Here is a 22,879-nt window from a genome sequence, read left to right as displayed (position 1 = left end):
CAAGGCAGGCATGTACTATTTGTGCGTCCTATTCCGTTTCCCTGCTTCCTGTAGAAGAGCCCATCGTACCTGAGAACTTGCCATTTGAACCCTTTTGTTTCTAATCTGCATGACTTTTATTTACGAATTTACAGTGGTACCTTGGGTTACATACGCTTCAGGTTACATATGCTTCAGGTTACAGACTCCGCTAACCCAGAAATAGTGCTTCAGGTTAAGAATTTTGCTTCAGGATAAGAACAGAAATCTTGCTCCGGCGGCACAGCAGCAGCAGGAGGCCCCATTAGCTAAAGTGGTGCTTCAGGTTAAGAACAGTTTCAGGTTAAGAATGGACCTCCAGAACGAATTAAGTACTTAACCCAAGGTACCACTGTATTTACTTATTTCATCACCCCCTCAAGCTTCCTCTCATAGGGAGGAAAGCCTTATTATTGTGCCTGCAACACACTACAGTGAGGAAAGCTGTATAAATATTTGCTACTACAGTCAACGTCTCCAAACTTGACACCTCCACTTCATCACGGACGCACACCCATCTCCCTCATAGTTCAGACACTGAGGTCCACTTCCAAGGGCCTTCTGGCGGTTCCCTCATTGCAAGAAGTGAAGTTACAAGGAAACAGGGCTTTCTCGGTAGTGGCTCCCCCAGGCGGAACACTCTCCCATCAGATGTCAAACAATCATATGACCTTCTGCAGCCCTGTATCGTGACGCTTTTAATGTCAGATGTTACCCTGTGTCCTGTATTATTCTGTTGCAAGCTGCCTAGAGTGGCTGGGACAACCCAGTCAGATGGGCAGAGCACAAGTCATAAATTATTATAATATGATTCGTGACATCCCCACAGATAGGTTTCTACTGCTGTACCTGAGTATCAACCCATTTCACACCATCTGGAGTGTGGTCCACCCGGCCATAGAAGTGTACAGGAAGCATGTACTCTGGGCGGGCTTTTTCCCAAGGGTTGCCATAACGCAGCCAATCGTCGGCTTCTTCCACCTGAAAGAAGGAGAAATGGGTTGTGAAACTTGCTTTCATTGCAGGTCATTTGACCAGCAATGCACTTTACACCCAGTAGAATCATAGCTCAGTGGTAGAGCACTGGCTTTGCATGCAAAAGGTCCCAGGTTCGAATCTCTGTATCTTCAGTGACAAAGGATCTCAGTTAAAAGAACCAAAGGTATAAAGCCGCTGTCTATATTTATCTGTGATCTACCCAGTCGACTGCCTTTGATCTCTGTATGGGTACAGCCTCTTCCACTCCTTTGCGGTTATTGGCTGATTTTGTACTCTCCCACACCTGTAACGTCCCTTCCAAAACGTCCTTGATGTTTGTGCCACAAGATCCCTCCTCAGGGAGGGCCGGGACACAGACACCTATTTTCTCTGCCTCTCAAAACACTTGGGTAGGCCTCACCCTAAGCGATAAAGCATCTTTCGCCCTCCCAAGCGTGGTGATCTCTAGGAACGATGGAGGCAATGGCAGCACCCCAAAAGGAACGAGAATTCTCTCACCAACGCACCTGCCAGCCATTGACGATTTTCTGGTTGAAAATGCCAAATTCGTAGCGGATTCCGTAACCATAGGCTGCGAGCCCCAGCGTCGCCATAGAGTCCAGAAAGCAAGCTAAAAGATGAAGAGCCCAAACTATTTCATTAGTAGACAGAAGCAAATGTCCAGGAAAGCCAATCTACCAATGCCACTCACTGGGACTCATGTTTGAGACATTATTATTAATTGTTATTATTATTATTATTATTATTATTATTATTATTATTATTAAAATTTGTACACTACCCTCTACCCGTAGATCTGTGGGTGGTTCGCAACATAAAAATGCAACATAAAAAACACAGAATGCCTAATAAAAATAAAAACAGAAACAAACCAAGACCTAGCACAGTACAAAGCCAAAGCAGTGGTGGCGGTTGGTGCAGGTATACTTTCCTTTTATTTAAACACATTTATGACGCAGGTGGCGCTGTGGGTTAAAGCCTCAGCGCCTAGGGCTTGCTGATCGAAAGGTCGGCGGTTCGAATCCCCGCGGCGGGGTGCGCTCCCGCTGCTCGGTCCCAGCGCCTGCCAACCTAGCAGTTCGAAAGCACCTCTGGGTGCAAGTAGATAAATAATAATAATAATAATAATAATAATAATAATAATTTATTATTTGTACCCCGCCCATCTGGCTGGGTTTCCCCAGCCACTCTGGGCGGCTTCCAACAGAGATGAAAAATACACTAAAATGTCACATATTAAAAACTTCCCTGAACAGGGCTGCCTTCAGATGTTTTCTGAATGTCAGGTAGTTGTCCATCGCCTTGACATCCGATGGGAGGGCATTCCACAGGGCGGGCGCCACCACCGAGAAGGCCCTCTGCCTGGTTCCCTGCAACTTGGCCTCTCGCAGTGAGGGAACCGCCAGAAGGCCCTCGGAGCTGGACCTCAGTGTCCGGGCAGACCGATGGGGGAGGAGACGCTCCTTCAGATATACTGGACCGAGGCCATTTAGGGCTTTAAAGGTCAGCACCAACACTTTGAATTGTGCTCGGAAACGTACTGGGAGCCAATGTAGGTCTTTCAAGACCGGTGTTATATGGTCTCGGCGGCCGCTCCCAGTCACCAGTCTAGCTGCCGCATTCTGGATTAGTTGTAGTTTCCGGGTCACCTTCAAAGGTAGCCCCACGTAGAGCGCATTGCAGTAGTCCAAGCGGGAGATAACCAGAGCATGTACCACTCTGGCGAGACAGTCTGCAGGCAGATAGGGTCTCAGCCTACGTACCAGATGGAGCTGGTAAACAGCTGCCCTGGATACAGATTTGACCTGTGCCTCCATGGACAGCTGTGAGTCCAAAATGACTCCCAGGCTGCGCACCTGGTCCTTCAGGGGCACAGTTACCCCATTCAGGACCAGGGAATCCTCCACACCTGCCCGCCTCCTGTCCCCCAAAAACAGTACTTCTGTCTTGTCAGGATTCAACCTCAATCTGAGGGACCACTTACTGGTGGGAAGGTAAACGGCGTTTCCGTGTGCTGCGCTGGCTCGCCAGATGCAGCTTTGTCACGCTGGCCACGTGACCCGGAAGTGTCTCCGGACAGCGCTGGCCCCCGGCCTCTTGAGTGAGATGGGCGCACAACCCCAGAGTCTGTCAAGACTGGCCCGTACGGGCAGGGGTACCTTTACCTTTACCTTTATATCCCATCTTTCTTCCAGTGAGCTCAAGGTGGTGTGCTTGGTCCCCTTCCACCCCATTTTATCACCACCACAACAACCCTGTGAGGTAGGTTAGGCTGAGAGACTGCGACTGGCCTAAGGCCATCCAGCGAGCATTCTTGGCTAAGCAGGGATTTGAACTCAGTCCAACACTCTAACCACTACACCACACTGTAGACAGCGAGGCATTCCCAGGCCCACCCAGAAAGGGCTCACCTGCCAGACGCCCCAGTCCTCCATTGCCCAGGCCAGCATCTTCCTCAATCTCCTCCAGTTCTTCCAAGTCCAACCCAAGCTATTGTGAGAAGCAGAAACAGCAATGAAAACACTCCATTGAATTCAATAGGACTTAGTTCTGAGTAAGGTTGGTGGGAAGAAAGTATCCAGCTCAACGGATTGGGGGGGGGAGAATGGGGTCTCCATTCAGTTCCGTTGTTACCTCTACATCTTTGTCAGTGGTAGCCACCCATGGCTGGAGAATCAATGGTTTATCTCCATCACTCTTGCCAACATGTGCATCTGGACTTGAAACTTGTTTTTATACGTGCATCTCATCCACCTTATTCCCCAACAAGGAGAACTGTGGCTTCAGGAGCAATTCTGATTTGGGAAGTGTGTGTGTGTGCGCGCTAACCCAGCTCCCATAGCTTCTCTGATCAGAATCGGAACCCAATGCCGTTGGTTTTAACTGAAAACAGAAATGTCAGGAGTTCCAATCAGAGATAAATCTGAGCTTCAAAGCCAACTGACTTGGTAATTGTCCAAGCAAAGCAAGTCTCTCTCTCTCTCCCGCTCCTCCACACTCCCTCCAAAGCTTTCATCATATTCCAGACTCTGATAATAAGGTAACTGCCCAGGGGACAAAACACATTGGTAGCTCTGCCAAAAGGAATGGAATCCTTGAGTCATGCTCCTTTTAGCAATAAACATTCAGAGCAATGCCATGGGGGCTAAGAGCGAAACTTAAGTAGGCCGTAAAAATTAATGGGCTCTCTATTATTGTAGTTTGGGCTCAGGTGCCAAAAAAAGAACAGATTCAGCGTATTTTGGAAGAAAAAACTTATTAAAAACAAAGAGAGGGAGGAGCAGGAGGAGAGAAATGGTGCATCTCCACAGTGATGTAAAGCCAACCATGGTTTGCACAGCAGAACCACAGTTCATTGTGATGTCTGAACCAATACCATCTGGCAAACCATGGTTTGCAAATGACTATAAAAACAGACTCTGAAACCACAATCTTATGCTAGTTTACCAGCCAGCTGTTTTTGGACTACAACTATCATCATCCCTAGCTAGCAAGACCAGTGGTAAAGGATGATGGGAATTGTAGTCCTAAAAAAAAGATGGATCTGATCTAACGGATGTGATTGCCAGTGGCGATTCCACGGCTCCCATTAGCAACTTGTTCCATTGCCTAGTTTTTCTCAGAATCTGAAAGCTTTCAGACTAAATTGACCCTGCTGCAACGTGAGATTCCCCTAGGCAGAGTGCCACAATTTTTGCATCAGAAAAAGGACAGGACTGATGATGAACCCACAAAAAGCATCAGCCCCCAAAGGAGGAATGAACATACCTGGTAAATGGCTTCATCGCAGCCATTCTGCAGACCCAAGTTCACCATTGTGTTCTGAAGGGTCCGTCCCATGTAGAATTCCAAAGACAGGTAGTAAATGCGCTAGGAAAGAAGTGAGAAAGAAAAGCTGGATTTTATATTTTAGCAAGCTCACACCAGCAAACATAGTTCTCCTCAATAATAATAATAATAATAATAATAATAAATTTATTTATTTTTAATACCCGCCCTCCCTAGCCAAGACTGGGTTCAGGGCGGCTAACACCAAATATAAAACAAATTGATTGAAATACAACTTAAAAACAAGATTAAAATACAACATTAAAACATTAAAATGCAGCCTCATTTCGGCAGAAACTCAAAAACTTATTTGGGGATAAAAACCTTGTCCTCACCAAGGCTAACTACCCAAACTGGTCCTACGTGGGCCAGAAAAAAGCCAGGGAAGTCCCCAAGCAGGATATCCGTCACAGAAGGAAAAAGGGGAAAAGAGAGAGGGGGAGGGGATCAAGTTAATTCCAGGCCAAAAGCGACCAGGCCGGAGCCAGTGTTGAAAAGGCCCCGGCTCTGGTTGAGGCTAATCTGACCTCCTTAGGGCCCGGGACCACTAGGGTGTTGCTATTTATGGACTTGAGGCTTTCCGTGGGGCAAACCGGGAGAGGCGGTCCCGTAGGTACGAGGGTCCTAGGCTGATTTGCCATTTCAACAACCCTATGAGGTTGGTTAGGTGAGGTAGCTTAGAGTGAACAGCCTAAGGTCAGCCAGGGAGCTTCATCGCTCTTAAAATGGGTCTTCTCAATCCTAGTCCAACACTTTAACCACACCTCACCTGCTTCTAGACTAGAGTAATGGTGACAGTGATAATGACTTCTGGCGGGCATGGCAAGGCCGCTGTGTCTGCACATTTCCACAAAAGCACCAAAACCATCTTATCTTTCCTTTTTTAAAAAGCAAGTTTCTAGGCCTTACAAATGCAAAGTTAGGCTGGACAACAGGAAGAATGTAAAGCAAAATTCGAGAGGATAAAATAACGTTTCCAGTTGTCAGGAGACAAGAGCTTTCCAGGGCAAAGACCAGAGCTCATTTGCAGAAGACCTGATTTGCATGCAGAAGGTCTCAGGTAGGGCTGGGAATGTCCCCTGCCTGAAATCTAGGAGACGTCCTGTCATCAGGATGTCAACACTCCTCAGCTGCCGTAGATGGACCAAGAGTGTGACTTGGTATAAATATCTTCCTATCCTCCTGGCTCTGAATGCCCAGCACTGCTGCCTTGATCAGCACTCCCTGTGTTTAGAAAGAACAAAGCAAATGACAAAACACAAAGGGATCTCCGCAGGGTGGCTTAGTAATCAAGGACTGTTGGACTAGGAATGACGAGAGACAAGTTTAAATCCATACAACCGCCTTAAGGCTCTGTGGGTGACCTTTGGTCACTCTCTTTGCACAATCTACTTCATAAAATTGTGTGAAATCAAATGGTGTGTGCGTTGAGTGTGAATTATGCACACTGCCCTAACCTTCTTTGAGAAAAGACAGGTTAAAAATGTAGTAACAAAACCTGCACAACTTTATTTTTTTGTAAACACACTGTCCTGGATCAGGGTTGGGTGCTTGTTTTTTCCACACTGACTGGCAATGTGCCCCAGATGGCAAAGTATAACTGACAGGGTAATCGAGAGGTCAGAAAAAAGGAGGTGAGCTGGCAGCTCTAACATGGATCTTTCCAGGTGGGAATCACTGGCAAAGAAGTTGCCTGAACTCCAGGTTTTCATCTGTCAGGCTTGTCTTAACACCAAAGTCTGAGTACACAAGTTTAAAAAAACACACACACACACACGGGGGGGGGGGGAGCAGGAAAACATGAAAACAGTACTCATCACATTGCAACCTGTGACAATTCTCTTTCCCTTGGCAATATATCTGGCAGCCTCCTCTTTAGAAAGGGGAAGGGGCCGCAGCTCTGTGGCAGAACATCTGCTTTGCATGCATCTGCTTTGACCCCCAGCACTTCCAGGTATGGCTGGGAGAGAACCCTGCCTGAAATCCTGGAGAGACCCTGCCAATCAGTGTGGACAGCATTGAGCTAGATGGACCAATGGGGCTGATTCAGTAAAAGGCAGCTATTCTTATGTTGCTACCACCAGAAGGTACCGTTTCACGGGAGGGAGATTTGGCTCTAAGGATCAGAATAGTCAGTTGTGGAAAAAACTTCGCGAATTGGTGTTTCTAGTACTTAAGAGTTCTGACAGCCTTGTTCGCTCATTTTAGTGGATCTTATTTTAGGAGAGTCCTTGGAGGATGAGGATATAAGTGACTAAGCAGAAATCCCTCTTTGGGGAAGGGAAATCAATGGAAGTAGAACAACACTTAAGCAATTCTGAAATATTTATTACCTCTCAGTCTTGCTTTCAGCCAAGACGAATGGGGGAGGAAGGGGGAGACACACAGAAAGAACTAGGAAGGAGCCTGAGAGTGATGTTGCTCTGTGTTCTGTTGCTCACTCACTGTCATACTTTTTGATTACCTTGTATGACATGTCAGTGTTTGGTCAAGTTACACTAGCAATTACCTGGCACCAAAAGCAATGGCAGTGTTGGCTCACATTGTTTATCCTGCACTTGGGTCTGGTCTCTTGCTCCATGCATGCTCCCATTTCCAAGAGCGAAGGCTGCAATCCTATACACACACTTCCCTGTAAGTAAGATTCACCGAACATAGCCGGACCTCTGAGTAAACATGCATAGAATTGGGGTTGAGGGTCCCGACTGTTAGGCAATAGTTTTACCATCCCATGAAGAACGAAGGCCTATCAGTAGCTATTAGTCATGACCACTAAATGGAAGCATCACACCATTCTTGTGAGCATCTCATAGGCATTACTGGATCAAGTACAGCTAGAAATAAGATGCTGGACAGAATCTTGCTTTGATCCAGCAGGGCTCTTCTTAGTTCTTAAGTGTTTCTTTTACATGCCCAGCTTGCAAGACTGATGTTTGCATACGTCTTTGCCGTGAGGCATGCTGATCACCCTTGCAATTTGTACGAAGTAAGTAACAACTGCCCCAGCAGTGCTGGCCGGGGCTGATGGGAGTTGTAGTTCAAAGCAATTGGAGGAAAGGCTGTCCTGGAGCTCCACTGGCAGTCAGTGCCTGTCTCTGTATAAGGAGGAAACAGTGGGCAAGTACGTAAGCTAGATAGTCCAAATCACACAAATATACTCTGATGAAAATCCTACTGTAAGGTTTATTTGGATACCGTTGCTGATAAACTATTGGGCGGCAGAGATAGTAGCAAATGGCACATTTCTCCCTTGCAGCCTAGGCACCGCCATCGTAAAATCAATCAGTCAATCATGATGTTGGTAGAGCCCTGAGACTCTTAATCTCAGGGTCAAGGGTTCAAGCCCCACATTGGGCAAAAAGATTCTATGGATTGCAGGGAGAGTTGGACTAGATGATCCTCTGCAATTCTATTGTGATGGCCATGTTTGTTGGCCCCTTTGTACCCTGAGCAGCAGCAGACCAAGTCTGAAGTAATGGAAGATTCCAGACACAAAAGAGGATATAGAACTATTACCGAGAGGTCTGGTTTGTCTCAGGTCAGGAAATGAATACACTGCCCAGCGCCAAAGTGGATGCATTAAAGTTTTGCACCATGTAGGTCTCTTTAAGAAACTGCAGCATAAGTTGCTTTTAAAAAAATAAATGACCACAGAACCCACACTCCACTAGTTCTGCAGCAATGCTTATGATTTTAATAGGACTGTTCTGAAGGAAATGGATTGTGGGTTCTTCCCTATCAGAACGTAAGAGAAGCCCTGTTTAGCTCAGCACAAAGCATCAGCTAGTAGGAACGTCCTGTTCCCCTGCAGAGGACAATCAGGTGCCTCCAGAAAGCCCCCAAGTGGAGCGTAGGGTCCAGAGAGAACATCCAAACAACATTGCAAGGGCGCAGAAAAATGTCTTCTATCAGATCAAAATGAGCAGATAACAGCAAAGGTTGCTAGGTTTAATCAGAATAAGGGCCACTAACTGACGGCTGATTCAGCATTTTAAATTGTGCTCTTATATCAAATTTCCTTTTCTGCATATACTGTAATGTTTTACTGTTGCTACGGCCATTGGCTAATGCGAATAAAGTTTTATCTTATCTATCTTGCAAGGGGGCAACTTGCCCTCTTGCTCCAAGGTTGGAATTTGGCCCCATGTCCCCCAAAATCTTCACCGTTGCTGAAGCATCGACAGAGGAATGTGGATCTGGCAGGGTGGCCAACAACCTCTTGAATTCCTAATGCACGACACAGTAGTGAGGGTTTTTCCATGGCTTTTAAAGATGAACTGGGGCCTGAACTTCATGCTTCTGCCCCCCTGCCATGGTCCTGTCTGTCACGATTGGCACAAACTGGCAGCTGACAGTTGCAGTCCAAGGGATTGGAGTAGACAATTCTATGAACTAATGCAACAAGCATGTTGCAACAGAACAAGCCTTTGCTCACACTAGTGTGTGCCTGAATGTGTATATTTACTTTCCCCCAAAGCACTTTTGCGATTTTTGAGAAAGGGCTGGCATTGCAACAATACAGACACCACCTTGTGCTTAAATAAAGGTCCGGGGAGCTGGAAGAGTGTTTGATTGCAAAGCTGATGGAAGCCAAGAGAGGCAAACCTCATTGTCCAAGGTGAAAGAGCTGAGTGAAAGAATAGAAGGGTGAAGATGAGTCATCCTTCACTTGAACAGACAGGTTTGGGGGAACAGCAGGAACAAAAGGCTTGTTCTTGCTCCAGTGATCTTGAATCAGGCTTTGTAGTTGATCTAAGTGGCAGTCCGTTCCATTTAAAAACAAAATATTGTTAACCCACTTTATTCTGTTAACCGTCTCGAGGCAGATTATCACAGGCTGTGTGATTATCCTCATCTACAGGGCCTATATCTTTGAGCCATCAAATGCCTGGGTATGCTTTTAAATTCCTCGTGGATGTTAGTAACAGGGGAGACAGGTGCACCTCACCAAGGAGGGCATTCCACAAATAGGCAACCACCACCAAGAAGGCACTGTTATGGGTCATGTATTCAGAGGGCCTCTCCTGCTGGCTGTAGTGTCTGAGATGGCTGATCCTGAGGAAGGCCCTCTTTTGAGAGATCAAGACACAGGCCCTGTGGTTGCTAGGCAGCAAACCAAGAATTTCCAGCAGACTGTGTGACTTATGAAACCACGGGTTCCTCATCCAGTCTCAAGGCTGATAGGGCTCTCCCTGCCCTTTCATTTCTCCCCAAAATAATCGCCTTGGACTGTTCTCCTCCCTTCCCGTCCTTTTCCAACCACCTTCCCTCTCCCCTAGCGACCGTTTCCTAGCACTGGTTGCCATGAGTCTCCTTCTTTCCAACATGCCTTCCTCCTGTTGTTGCATCTTGCCGTAAATGCAACATACAGACCAGGAACGTTGGCGGGAGGGTGACTGGACCAAAAAATAGTGGGGGAAGAATCCTCTGCTGATATATACAGGCTGCTGTGACCTAGTTTGGCTCAAGGGCCCCAGTGAAGGCTGGGTGATGCAGTGAATAAGAATAGGGTAACATCTGGAAGAGCAGAGCCACATCCAAGAGATCAAAGCCAAGATCTATAGAGAAGAGTGAAGGGAGGTTCTCCCCAATCACAACAGACAAGGTAGAGCACAATCATCAGGACCCTGGACAGCTCTCTGTAGCAAGTTCTAGTTGGAACTCACCTAAGGAGAGCTGTTGTCTTAGCGGCATGTTGAGGGCTTCTGAAGGTTGTTGGCTGATCCGGATCTACTGTTAATTCCATTCCCTCTGAGGAGCTCTCTGTTAAAGGGACACTTGCCTGGTTGTGCAGCATCTGGTTCCTATAGCATGGATGCAGTGAGGGCTGCATTGGGGCATGCCCTCTGGGTCTGAGAAGTTGGGCAAAGCCACACCCTCTGGCCTTGACAGTCCTGGAGCACAGGACAACCATTCTCCAAGACAATGTCTACTCCCTTTCTGAGGTTAGCTCTGAGCCAGGAAAAGATTCAGGCCAGTAACCATGACACAGACTAAGCATAATTGAATCTTCACAGTATTAACACTCCAATTGATCCTGCTCCTCATTAGGTTTCTACTGGTTGGAGGAGGCACCCAGGTCCTTCAGAGGTCCTAGCGCAGGGGTCAGCAACCTTTTTCAGCCATGGGCCAGTCCACTATCCCTCAGACCTTGTGGGGGGCCAGATTATATTTTTTTGGGGGGGGGGTAATGAATGAATTCCTATGCCCCACAAATAACCCAGAGATGCATTTTAAATAAAAGCACACATTCTACTCATGTAAAAACACCAGGCAGGCCCCACAAATAACCCAGAGATGCATTTTAAATAAAAGGACACATTCTACTTATGTAAAAACACGCTGGTTCCCAGACTGTCCACGGGCAGGATTGAGAAGGCAATTGGGCCGCATCCAGCCCCCGGGCCTTAGGTTGCCTCCCCTGTCCTAGCGCATCGTACAGCTTTCAACCCTTCTATTAGGCTCTCTCCTAAATCTAAACTTGCTTCCTCATAAAAGGAAGCTCATGGCATCATCACCCACAGGGAGGAAGAGAGCTAAGTTCCCGAATGGCTCTTTCCTTCCAGAAAAGTCCAGCTGCAGGAGATTTAACAAAAAGAAGGGTATTTGGTTGCTACTTTATGTAACAAAGCCAGACCAGTTTGGCAGGATAGACCACTTAAGCCAAGGGTGGAGAAACTGTGGCCTGCCAGAGGTTGTTGTTGCTGGACTACAGCTCCCATAACCCCTGACCACTGGCCATGCTGTCTGGAGCTCATGGGAATTGGAGTCCAACAACAAATGCCGGGCCACAGGTTGCCCATCCCTAATTTTAAGTAGTCCTTCCATGGTCCAGACCTTCACCCTACAACAGAGAGCTAGACAAGATCTCTCTTGGAAACTTTCCAGATCATTTTTCTTTTAATGGATTGGTTTTTATTATTCTGAAAACTATGGGGCTTTCTTCTTCCTCACACATTTTGCTGTATGTTTCCCTGCACTCTGACACTTCTACAGAACTTTTTGGAAAAAGAATGCGGTTGGACACCCTTTCTTAACTTCTTTTCCTGGCAATACTCCTGTGAGAGGAATGGTGAAGCATATTTGTTCCCTTGAGATAACCAGTTGCCAGCTCCAAAAATATTAATAGCACTGTTCTGCTGAATCCATGTAGATAATGTTAAGTGCCTCTCTAACATTTGCATAAAGGAGAAAAATGGGTTTACTTTTAGCAGACTCTCATCTACTTGGAAAATTGCAGGAGGAATTGTTCCTGAAAATAGGCATCACAGTCTTCCACATTTCTTGACACCCCCCCCCCCGCAACATAACTCTTTTCCATTTGATAGTTAAATGAACAACTTGAGTCAGGAATGAGTAATCTGTGGCCCTCCAGAGGTTATTGCACTACAACACCCATCATCCCCAAGCAATGATTCTGCTATCTATGGCTGATGGAATAGTGTCCAACAGCAGCTGGGGGGCCACAGGTTCTAGATTCATAGAATCATAGAATTGTAGAGTTGGAAGGGACCGAGAGGGTCATCTAGTCCAACCCACTGAAAAGCAGGAATCTCAACTAAAGCATCCATGATGGATGGCTTCCCCCAAAGAATGGACTCCCAATGACACGATCGGCAAGTCCTAGGCACTGAGGTTTTACCCACAGCGCCACCCGCATCCCTTAATGACACATAAGTATACACATTTAAAAACTATCTGTTCCTTGCTAAAGGGGAGATTGCACATGCATGTTTCATCACTTTATTATTTAAATAAAATCAAATTATTCATCCCCAAGATGATTATAATGTCAAGAGGTGACTTGCGTATGGTGGTGTGAGTATCGGACCAGGGCTGCAGAGACCTTGGTTCAAATCTCCACTCAGCCATGAAGCTCATTAGGTGACCTTGGGCTAGTCTTGCAATCTTCCGCATTAGCAAAGTCATTTGCATGACACAGACGGAGTCCAGAAGGCAAAAAGATCTTGGCAACACTTCACTGAGCAAAACTGAACAAACACATCGTGTAATTTGAGAAGTAAACAAAGAGGTTTTTGTCTTTCTTCAGACCTTGTACACAGACAGCAAGGAGACATTTAACCAACCACACAGAGGAAAAAACTTCCTCAAAACAGCAGTGGCTCTTTGCCTCAAAACAACCTTATAGAGCCAATTAGCCCGAGAGTGGCCCGTTGATACCAAGTGATATTAAGCCTCAGTATAATACTTTCAAAAAGTACCAGGCAGTTGTAAACACCATCTATATTAGCAATCTAAAAACAACTGCAGAACACAAGGATTTTTAACTTTTTATACAAGTGTTTCCTGCTACAGGAAATGCATCTGTTTGGTCACCATGAGAAGCAGGATGCAGGATTAGACAGAATTTGTACCTGTTCCAGCAGAGCTCGCCTTCTGTTTTTATAAAAAGACAGCTGCATAATGGGACCTAAACTGGTGTAAATCTTTATTGGCAGGGGGTGTGTGAGTAAAGAGGGAACAATGGTACAGGATTTGAAGGTGCATTCTACAGTAAACACTCAGTTAACACAGGAAACCTAGGCCCCAGAGAACTACAATTCCCAAAGTAGTTTGACAGTCAATCTCTCTTCCCGATGAGTTCTGGGAACTGTAGCAACTCTCAGCACCCTTAACAAACCACCCTTCCCAGGATTCTTTGGAGGAAGCCATGACTCTATCAAGTGGCACGATGCTGCTTTAAATGTATAATGCAGATGGGGCCTAATTTGTCCTGTTGGGCACTACTAATACGGCCAAGGCCGGTGCACATTCTCCAATGGGCGCCTCAGCACAAAGCCCACTACTGAGGATTCCCTCATGAGGGCAGGCAAACCCTCTCCTCCTCCTATTTATTTTTCTGGGTGCATGGGACAGTTGGGGCCTACCTGAGGAAAAGTTTGGCACTATGGTATTACAGCAGGGCATTGTGGGTAACTACAATGGTAGCTGCCAGGCAGACATCAGAGGAGCACCAGAAAAGGGGCTGCATTGCGGCGGCAGGTTCCTCAGGAGTTGCCCAAGAACGCCGTCTGCTGACATTGTCTCTGGCCACGGCGTTATATAGAAACAGGGCTGGCCCTACCATTAGGGAGGCAAGGTACCACCTAGGGCTGCCTTACCCATAGGCGCTAGGGGTGCGGGGCACCCGGGCGCCGGGCTCTCAGGGGCGCCAGGCCAAGAGTTTGGGGCCGAGATTTGGAGTCTGGGGGTTGGGAAGAGCTGACAGTTGCCGCCGAGCGGAGCAGAGCCCGCCGGAGCGCCACAGCTCTTCTGCTGCGGGCGAGCGAAGCACTGAGGCAGCCGGCTGGCTCCGCCCTCCTACGTGCTTGGGATTGGCGGGCCGTCGAGAGGCTCGCCCACCACATGCTGCTCACACGAGGCGCCTGGCTTTGCTTAGCAGCCGCCTCGGGCTCGACTGTTGTTGCGCTGGGCTCTGCTTGCCCACCCCTCCCCAGGCGCCTGGCCCAGCCTTGCTCTACTGCCGCCAGCGCCTTGGGGCTCCTCTGTTGCTGCTGAGGCTAGCTCTGCCATGCATGCGTTGCCGGCCCACCTTAAAAAAAGGTCAACAACTTTGGGCAACCGGGGGGCGCGCCAGGCAGACCTTTGTACCCTGGCGCCGAAAATGCTTAAAATGGCCCTGGTAGTACCTCAAGCAGCAGCTGACTCCAACTGTTTCTCTTGAACATCCCAAGCAATCTGCTCTGGTGTTGCATAGCCTCTCATGGGGGCCCTTAGTTGCCCTGCTGCCTCAGATAAGGTGCAGCAAGCTACCTTCCCCCAATGTTATTATTATTATATTTATATTTATATTCCACATTTGCCCTATGGAGCTCATGCATGGTTCTACCGCTTTCCATTTTATCCTCCCAACAACCCTGGGAGGTAGGGCTAGGCTGAGAAACAGTGACTGACTCAAGGACACTCAGCGAGCTTCACGACTGAGTGGGGACTTGAACCTTGATCTTCCAGTCCCAGTCATTCAGCTACCAGTCCTGTCCAGGTTTGGTATGTGGATTGGAGAGGAGTCGCCGTCTTGTCCTTTGCCTCAGGCAGCAAAACGTTTTGTGTATGAACCAAGTCTGCACTTTGGAGTACAGCCAGACATTCCCTCCTGGGTGCGCATCGTAGAGGAAGATTAACAGGCAGCAAGTACGAAACTAATTTGCCATTCCTGATCAGCTCAACAAGGACCCCCTGAAAAGCTAGGACACTGAACCAGAGCTTGGGTCAGTCAAGCTCAGTATTGCTTACACCAGCTGGCAGCAGCAATGCCAAGATTTCAGGCAGGAATTTATCCCTAATCCCTACTTGGGGATTGAATGTGGGAACTTCTGCCTGCAAATGTAGATGCTCTACCATAGAGCTATGGCTCTGCCAGTGAAATCCAGTGTTTTTCTAGAATGCGGTTCGAAAACCTCCCAGCCGTGAATTCCAGGTTATTTCAACTGACAAATATGGCCTCTTTCTGCAAGGGTAGAGCTACCATGACAACTTCAGTTTTTGCAGTGCTGTTTAGGTCTGCCAGATGGTATCCAATGGCACAAATAGGAAATTGATCCAGGACGCCCAGGGACCAGGCTGTCATAGGTCCTTTGTATACCTCAGACGAAAGGATTCATCCATCCGTTTGTTGTTTTATTCTCTGCTATGTGAAAACAACAATGATGGCCTGAATTGCTCACCTCAAAAGAACTCCCTGCAGGGTAGCACATCTAAGACAATTTTTTCACTGTAGACTTTGTGATCCATATATGTCAGACAGATTTCAAGCACAGCATAGAAAGCTCCCTTATACGGAGTCCATCTAACTCAGCTTTGTATGCTGAATGGCAGGAACTCTCTCCCAGCCATTCTCGGAGATAAAGGCAAATGAGACCTGCATACAAAGAGATGCTCTGCCACTGAGCCACGGAGACTGATAATGGTACCAAATTATGTTTCTAAAGCTGCAACCTAGCCCCACTTACCTGGGAGTAAGTCCCATTTAATTCTCCTCTCTCCTGGAGAGATGGCTAGGACTGCACTGTTACTCAGGAGTTTTGTCAACCTTTGAACCAGCATGTGGAAAGCAGTTCAGTCTGCACCCATTTGCAGATGATCAAATACAGCAGTTGGGGAACCTTTTTTCACCCAGAGGGCCAGATGCCCTTCTGGGCAACCTCCCAGGGGCCACATTTCAGTGGTGGGCAGAGGGGGGGGGAAACAGGCAGGGCAACAAATATTTCCCCTCCTCTTTGTACAGCCGGTTGTTTTCTACACAAAGAGTTACCAACCTACCTTTTTGGACCAGTGGGCATATTTTAAGAGAGTGCTGTGGGTACCTCCCACAAAATGGCTGGCATGGGGGAATGACATAATACAAAATGGCTGCCATGGGGGCATGGCATATTACAAAATGGCTGCCATGTCCTGCTAGTCCCAATTGTGGAAATCAATCTTTCACACAAAGATGCTGGTGCTATCTAACAACAGAGAGCATTCCTGAGGACTAGGAAAAATATACAAGGTGATACATCCCACCCCAACCCCTCTCCCTCTCCCTCAGATCTCTCTCTGTCTCTCTCATGCACACACATACTCAGGGATACCAAGAGGGTTTTCTGGGCCCATGTGGATTGAGCTCTCTGCCCCACTTGCAAAATCTGCATATGCTTCCTGACATGCAAAGTTGTATCCTCTTTTACAAGTGGAGGGTGCAAAAATAAATCAGTGTCCACGTGTGTAAAACGCCTGCAAAGAATGTGAACAGGTGCAGCTTTCTTCACCATGGCATTTCCATACTAGAAAAGGCCTAGCCTATTGAATTTCTGCCTGCCACACAGCCATTAAAGACACAAGACCTCTGTTTTACCCCTAAAGCAAAGCCTAGCCAGCGGTTGCAATCCTATACCCACTTTCCTGGGGTCATTTCATATACAGTAAATCACTTAGAAGGGTACCTGCACCTTTTGCTTCATAACTTTTTTTCTAGGGACTAGAGACTTACTTTTAAAAAAGAGAGAGAAAGAAAGCATTTAGCCTGGGGAACCTGGCTGAGGGTGCCCATGAAAGACTCACTTGTGCCAGGTTGGTGGCCCCTGTTCTATCCCCCCTCTCTTACCCATTCCATTATCCTCTATCCGGGCACACAAGAGGCATTATCAGAGTTAAATGATAAATCCCAGCCAGGCAAAAAGGAGGGTGTGATGGAGGGCTGGACTGAGGCCTGGGGTGAGAGGGTTCAGCTTTGGGGAGGGGTTTGTGGTGTGACGAGAGACCCAAAGGCCAGAGAGAGAAACTTGGAGGGTCCCTGGGTCTGACACTTCCCACCCCTGATGTACAGCTCAAAAAGCCTCCCCTGTTGATTTCCACTGAAGGGTCAGGTGCAGGCCAGGATGTTCTGTTCTGTCTTTTTCCTTCTGATCAGCTGGTAACCCCAGGTATTTTCTTGTGCAAACATCCCTAGGATCAGGCTGTACACGGACCGTGCTTAAATGAAGCGTGCTAGGAAAGCTGCAATGGTTTCCATGACTACTTAGGACTCTGTTCTGCTTTGGTCTGTGGACAGCAGATGCCACTCCGAAACTCAGAGCTCTGAGCAAGGTACACGACAGGAAGACATGAAGGTGAGAGGCCACAAAACCCCACAGATGCCAAGTTAGCCTTCATCAAAGATGGGCAATGGGAGGCCTCGCTCTTTATCACATACAGTACCACCTCGGGTTACATACGCTTCAGGTTACATACACTTCCGGTTACAGACTCCGCTAACCCAGAAATAGTGCTTCAGGTTAAGAACTTTGCTTCAGGATGAGAACAGAAATCGTGCTCTGGCGGCGCAGCAGCAGCAGGAGGCCCCATTAGCTAAAGTGGTGCTTCGGGTTAAGAACAGTTTCAGGTTAAGTACGGACCTCCGGAACGAATTAAGTACTTAACCCGAGGTACCACTGTAGTGAGCTTAAGTCACCAAGATAGCAGCAGAGATGAGAGTGCTGAGGCTACCTATAAATAAATGCTTGGATGTCTGTGAGGTGGGGCAGGTTGCCTCTGCTGTATTTCGGTCTGCCACTAGTTAATATAGTCCTCATGCATTAGTTACTTTGGATTTACACTGATGTTTAAGAGGATCTTATCTAATCTTTCTGTGCTGCAGTAAAAATGTGGATTCCCGCCCCCCCCCCCCGGTATTTTTGGCGATATTTTAATAACCACTTAAGAGACATCTTTGGAGAATGAAGCCATAGATAAAATGGCATCCTTTGTCTGAAATCCTTGGCCAGAAACCACTCTGATAATTGTAGCTCTGTGAGGGGAACAGGGGTCTCCTAGCAACTCTAGGCACCCTTCACAAACTACAGTTCCCAGGATTATTTGTAGGGAAGCCATGTCTGCTTAAAGTGGTCTTGTAGTGCATCTGGAATAAATACCCTCTGGTTCAAAACCTGAAAGGTAAGTACTTCTCGCCATGTGACAGAGGAGGCATATATCTGTGGGGTTTTCTGCCTCAGGTTCCAAAATAACTTTGGTTGGCTTTGGGTGTTATGCACCTTGACTTGGGGGTGGGTATATGTGCCATTTGCTGATCTGCACGAGGCTCATTTTGCCAGAGATGTCGTGACTGGAACCTAATTTGATTCCTGTCGTTCTGGAATTGCCTGTTGCTGAAGGATGGCAGAGACTGCGGTGGAGGCTTGTCAAACAACAAAATATGTTCCCATTAATGCAGAGCTGGAGAAGGCAAAGGGCAATAAAAACTAGCTGTGTGGAAAGGGTGACACGAGCAAAATTATTCTTTCTTGGAACACTGGAACTCTGGGTCACCTCAAGAAACAAAATGGCTGCCCTGGTAAGCTCAGGACCAATGAAGACATTATCATCAGAGATCGTTTCAGGGGGGGAAAGAAGAGAGAGATTCTGGTCATATCCTTACATCTCCTATCTCTTTCAAGAGCCATGAGAGCTGGTAGGAGATCTTCCCCAGAGCTACAATTCCCAGCACTTTTTACAAATAAGTTCCTAGGTTTATTTGTGGGAAGCCATGACTGTTAAAGTGGCACAAGAGAGCTTTAAATGAACGATGTAGATGTGACAAAATTCACAAAGGACACTCTTGAACCTATGGCTGACAATGAAGTTCTGTTTCACGCTAGAAGTGGCCTGCCTTTGATTTCTAGACTCTGTGGACCAACACAAAATAACGGGTCCCTTGGTTATAAGCCGCTTGGGTGTTTCCTACCTGCCACGGCTTTGCCCTTCATCGCTTTTGTCAGCTTCAAATGAATTCCCTTGATCACTGACAATTCTGAATGATCCAAAGATGCTGGACTATGAGGGAACTCCTTCTTTGTTTCTTAACATCATTTGGATGCCACCCAGTTAAAACAAAGTCCTTTGGGTGGTTAGCAATAAAAGACAAAAGCCTTTTGAGAAGAATCAACAAGAGCTATAAAAATGAGCAGAATGAAACCACTCACAGCTCAAAAACACACACATGCATATATTCATAAAGCCAGGAACAACAAAACGTATGTCGGCACAGTAGAGCAAAAAACACAGAAGTTCTGAAAACGCTATGCTCTGCCTCCACAGAATACCAGTTGCTGGATAGCCTGCAGGTGTGAGGTTCCCCCATCCCTGGTTGAATGAAGCTTTAGAAGCCTAAACTGTGGTTTAGCCTTTAGCCGGGGTGAAACTAGGCTTTATTTCACCTGGGTCAAAGACCCAGTTTGGCACACACAGGCTGGGAGCCTCAATAGCACCCCTCTGGAGGCTTCACCCGGGGGAAAACCCCCTGGCTAGAACACCCCCCACTGGTAACTATGGCTCCACTTTAGCTTAAATAAATCACAGTTAATAAACCATGGGCTGGCATATCCCAAGACAGATGGGTGCCAACTAAGTAGTCGTGTGACATGCAAACCGAGCCGAGAGCCTTAAGTATCAGTTATTGGCTATGGTTTGATAGCTAAACTATTGTTTAGCATTACTTGTGAGCCCAGACAGAGGCAGTTTAGCAGCTCTTGTGAGCTGGTTGATATCACCTACACAACCAAGAGCTTTCAGATTGTTGTTGGCTGCTGCCCAGGACATAGGAAAACTTGCAAAAAGGAAGGGATTGTCGACGCAACAAGCATTACACATGAAAATGATAGTGTTCTGGAGAAGGGCTGCAGTTCAGTGGCAGTCAATCTGCTTTACATGCAGATTCAATGAACTCTGGGTTCAATGGCCGACATCTCCAGCTAGGGCTGAAACCCCAGAGGCTTCTTCCAGTCCGTGTCGACAATATTACTGAGCTAGATGGAGCAATGTTCTGACATGATATAAGTTCCTAACTCTTGATCATGTAGGCTTATTTCTCAAGGACACGGTGAACCTGTGTCTGGTTGGCACCACTCCAGAATGCAATTCTCGCCCAAACAAGAGGGTCCCCACCTCCACACAGAAAGGCAGCACAAAGCAAGGAGCTTAGGCTGCAGTCCTATACACACTTGCCTAGAAATAAATCCCATTGCACTCTGGGGAGTTTACTTCTGAGAAGACCTGTATAAACTGCATGTTCAGCCGCTAGTTTCCCATGCATAGTGTTGCTGTTGTCCTCGCCACCAGGGTGGGGGGAAAGCATTCAATAATATCTGTCTAGATTATGAAGTAGTACAGCCCCCAGACGAGCTCATCATCTCTTATCAGAACGGGATCTGAATTTCCTGTTTTTATCAGAGCAAGACTAGGTAACACAAGCAACAGCGCATCTCCTTTGCCTACAGCTCAATCCCCAGAATCCCTATGTAGGGCAGGAAAAGCCTCTATCTAGCTGAATCCTGGAAAGCTGCTGCCACTCAGAGGAGATGCTGAGCCAGATGGACCAAAGGTCTGACTCAGCAGAAGGGATCTCCCCATGTAATGCTGCTCAGTGGAGGATTGAAGACCAGTTGGAAGGAAAGCTTTGAAGCCTCCGGGGCCAGCAATCAAAAGGAAACAAAACGAATCTCGGAGGGCCCCTCCCTTAATGAACAGGCAGCATCTTCTTTCGCTGCGCCCTTAATTTCGGTGCGTTTTGCTGCCCAGAAATACCCCTCCTTTTCCAAAGGGCTAACACATCCATCACACTTGGCTAAAGTCGACATCACTATGGTTGCAGATCCACTGCCGCAAATCCACGGCTGCTAAACACACACACACACACACACACACACACACACGGTGGAAGAGAGAGATCTCCCATTGATTGCAATGCGGACCTGGACTTTGCGACGGGCCCTGCGCTCATTTGCTAGACTCCCGCTTTGCTGCCTATGGGAAATGGGCTTCCTTCTCCGCGCCACGCTCCAGCGGCTTCTTGGCGCACCATCTCCCTGCAAGGAAAGCGCAGCAGCGCGGGCAAAAACGCAAAACACACGCGCAGGCAACCGTCGGCCAGCAGAGGGGGGCATTTCCAGAGCCGGCAAGGCCTGCCTTCGGCTCTGCGAAACGGGGAAAGATTTGCGCGGTTAGTGCGCGTTTGGAAACGAAAGAGAGGCTGCGCCTGGTTTTTGGAGAGGGTGAAAATCCAATGCATTTCTGCCTGCAGTGCAAGCTGCGGCGGCGCTGGAGGGGAGGCAACCCCGCCGCTCCTTACCTTCGGATCCTTCTCATAGTAATACTGCTGGGTCCGGATCCAGCGCCCCACCAAGTGATCGCGGACTGTGTGCGCCAAGGCGAAGTAGTAGTCCCGCGGGGTGGCCACGTTCCTGTCCTTGACCAGGGTGAAATGCAGGTGCCGGTTGAAGCTCTTCCTGATCTCGGCCACGTCGCCCAGGCCGGCGATGCCCCGCACGCTGATCTGCTTTCTTTTCTCGCTGTCGGTCAAGGGAACGGCCATCCTGGCTCGTCTAGGCGCCCGCTGCTGCAAAGGGAGAGTCGCTCGCTTGGGGAAGCTTTGCTCGTTGGCCGATGATGGCGCAGCGCCGGCTTCAGTTTCCCGGGCAAAGGCGGGCCTGGAGGCAGAAGTCTTTTCCTTCTTTTCCCTCCCTCCCTCCTCTCTCCTCGGCTTTCCTCCTGCCGCGGCTGCTGCGTGGGGAGGCGCCCTGGCTGAGAGCATCAGAGGGGGCGGGATGCAAGGGAAGCAGCTAGCAAGCGCCTATCCTCCGCCCACTGGGACCGGGACTCGCTGCCGCAGCGCCTGCGCGGTGCGGAGGGAGGTTGAAAGGCTTTCAAGAACAAGACGGAGGCCTCCAGCTTCCTTTGCGCGGGAGACGCAGGAGTATAAGACTAGTCTAAGACTCTCCCTGCGGCGGGGTGCGCTCCCGCTGCTCGGTCCCAGCGCCTGCCAACCTAGCAGTTCGAAAGCACCTCCGGGTGCAAGTAGATAAATAGGGACCGCTTACCAGCGGGAAGGTAAACGGCGTTTCCGTGTGCGGCTCTGGCTCTGGCTCTGGCCAGAGCAGCGATGTCACGCTGGCCACGTGACCCGGAAGTGTCTCCGGACAGCGCTGGCCCCTGGCCTCTTAAGTGAGATGGGTGCACAACCCCAGAGTCTGTCAAGACTGGCCCGTACGGGCAGGGGTACCTTTACCTTTACCTAAGAACTCGTAGCGCGTCTGTTAACCGCTGCAAGAACCACTATTGCCGGGACATGATGGAAATCGTTACAGTGATTAACGATGGACCAGTGGTATAATGCAATTTGGCAAACAGCGTTCCTGGAAAAAACTGACCCCCAAAAGACGCCGAAAGAAGTAGGGCAATTTTTATGCAGTCTAGTGTGAGCAGAGACATCACCTTGCCATCAAAGGTCCGTATAGTTAAAGCTATGGTTTTCCCAGTAGTGATGTATGGAAGTGAGAGCTGGACGGTAAAGAAGGCTGATCGCCGAAGAATTGATGCTTTTGAATTATGGTGCGGGAGGAGACTCTTGAGAGTCCCATGGACTGCAAAGAAGATCAAAGCTATCCATTCTTAACAAAATCAGTCCTGAGTGCTCACTGGAAGGACAGATCCTGAAGCTGAGGCTCCAGTGCTTTGGCCACCTCATGAGAAGAGAAGACTCCCTGGAAAAGACCCTGATGTTGGG

At 48.1% G+C, this 22,879-nt stretch overlaps 1 protein-coding gene across 2 annotated transcripts in view; it reads right to left on the bottom strand.

Moving 5' to 3' along the window:
* PYGB (glycogen phosphorylase B) overlaps nucleotides 1-21,963 on the bottom strand; it is a 40,498-nt gene extending 18,535 nt beyond the window's left edge. For both annotated transcript variants that reach the window (XR_013836567.1, XM_079968581.1), the window contains exons 1-5: nucleotides 21,446-21,963; nucleotides 4,786-4,887; nucleotides 3,429-3,507; nucleotides 1,524-1,627; nucleotides 868-999 (exon numbers count right to left, since the gene is read on the bottom strand). Coding sequence is in view for 1 of the 2 variants with exons in the window: in XM_079968581.1 (XP_079824707.1) it covers nucleotides 868-999; nucleotides 1,524-1,627; nucleotides 3,429-3,507; nucleotides 4,786-4,887; nucleotides 21,446-21,907 (879 nt within the window). In the remaining variant the exon portion in view is untranslated. The remainder of the gene's footprint in view (nucleotides 1-867; nucleotides 1,000-1,523; nucleotides 1,628-3,428; nucleotides 3,508-4,785; nucleotides 4,888-21,445) is intronic.
* Between the last annotated feature and the right edge of the window lie 916 nt (nucleotides 21,964-22,879).

This window comes from Podarcis cretensis (assembly GCF_951804945.1).
Source record: "Podarcis cretensis genome assembly, chromosome: 3".
Taxonomy (NCBI): domain Eukaryota; kingdom Metazoa; phylum Chordata; class Lepidosauria; order Squamata; family Lacertidae; genus Podarcis; species Podarcis cretensis.
This window is presented reverse-complemented; position numbering and strand designations above follow the sequence as displayed.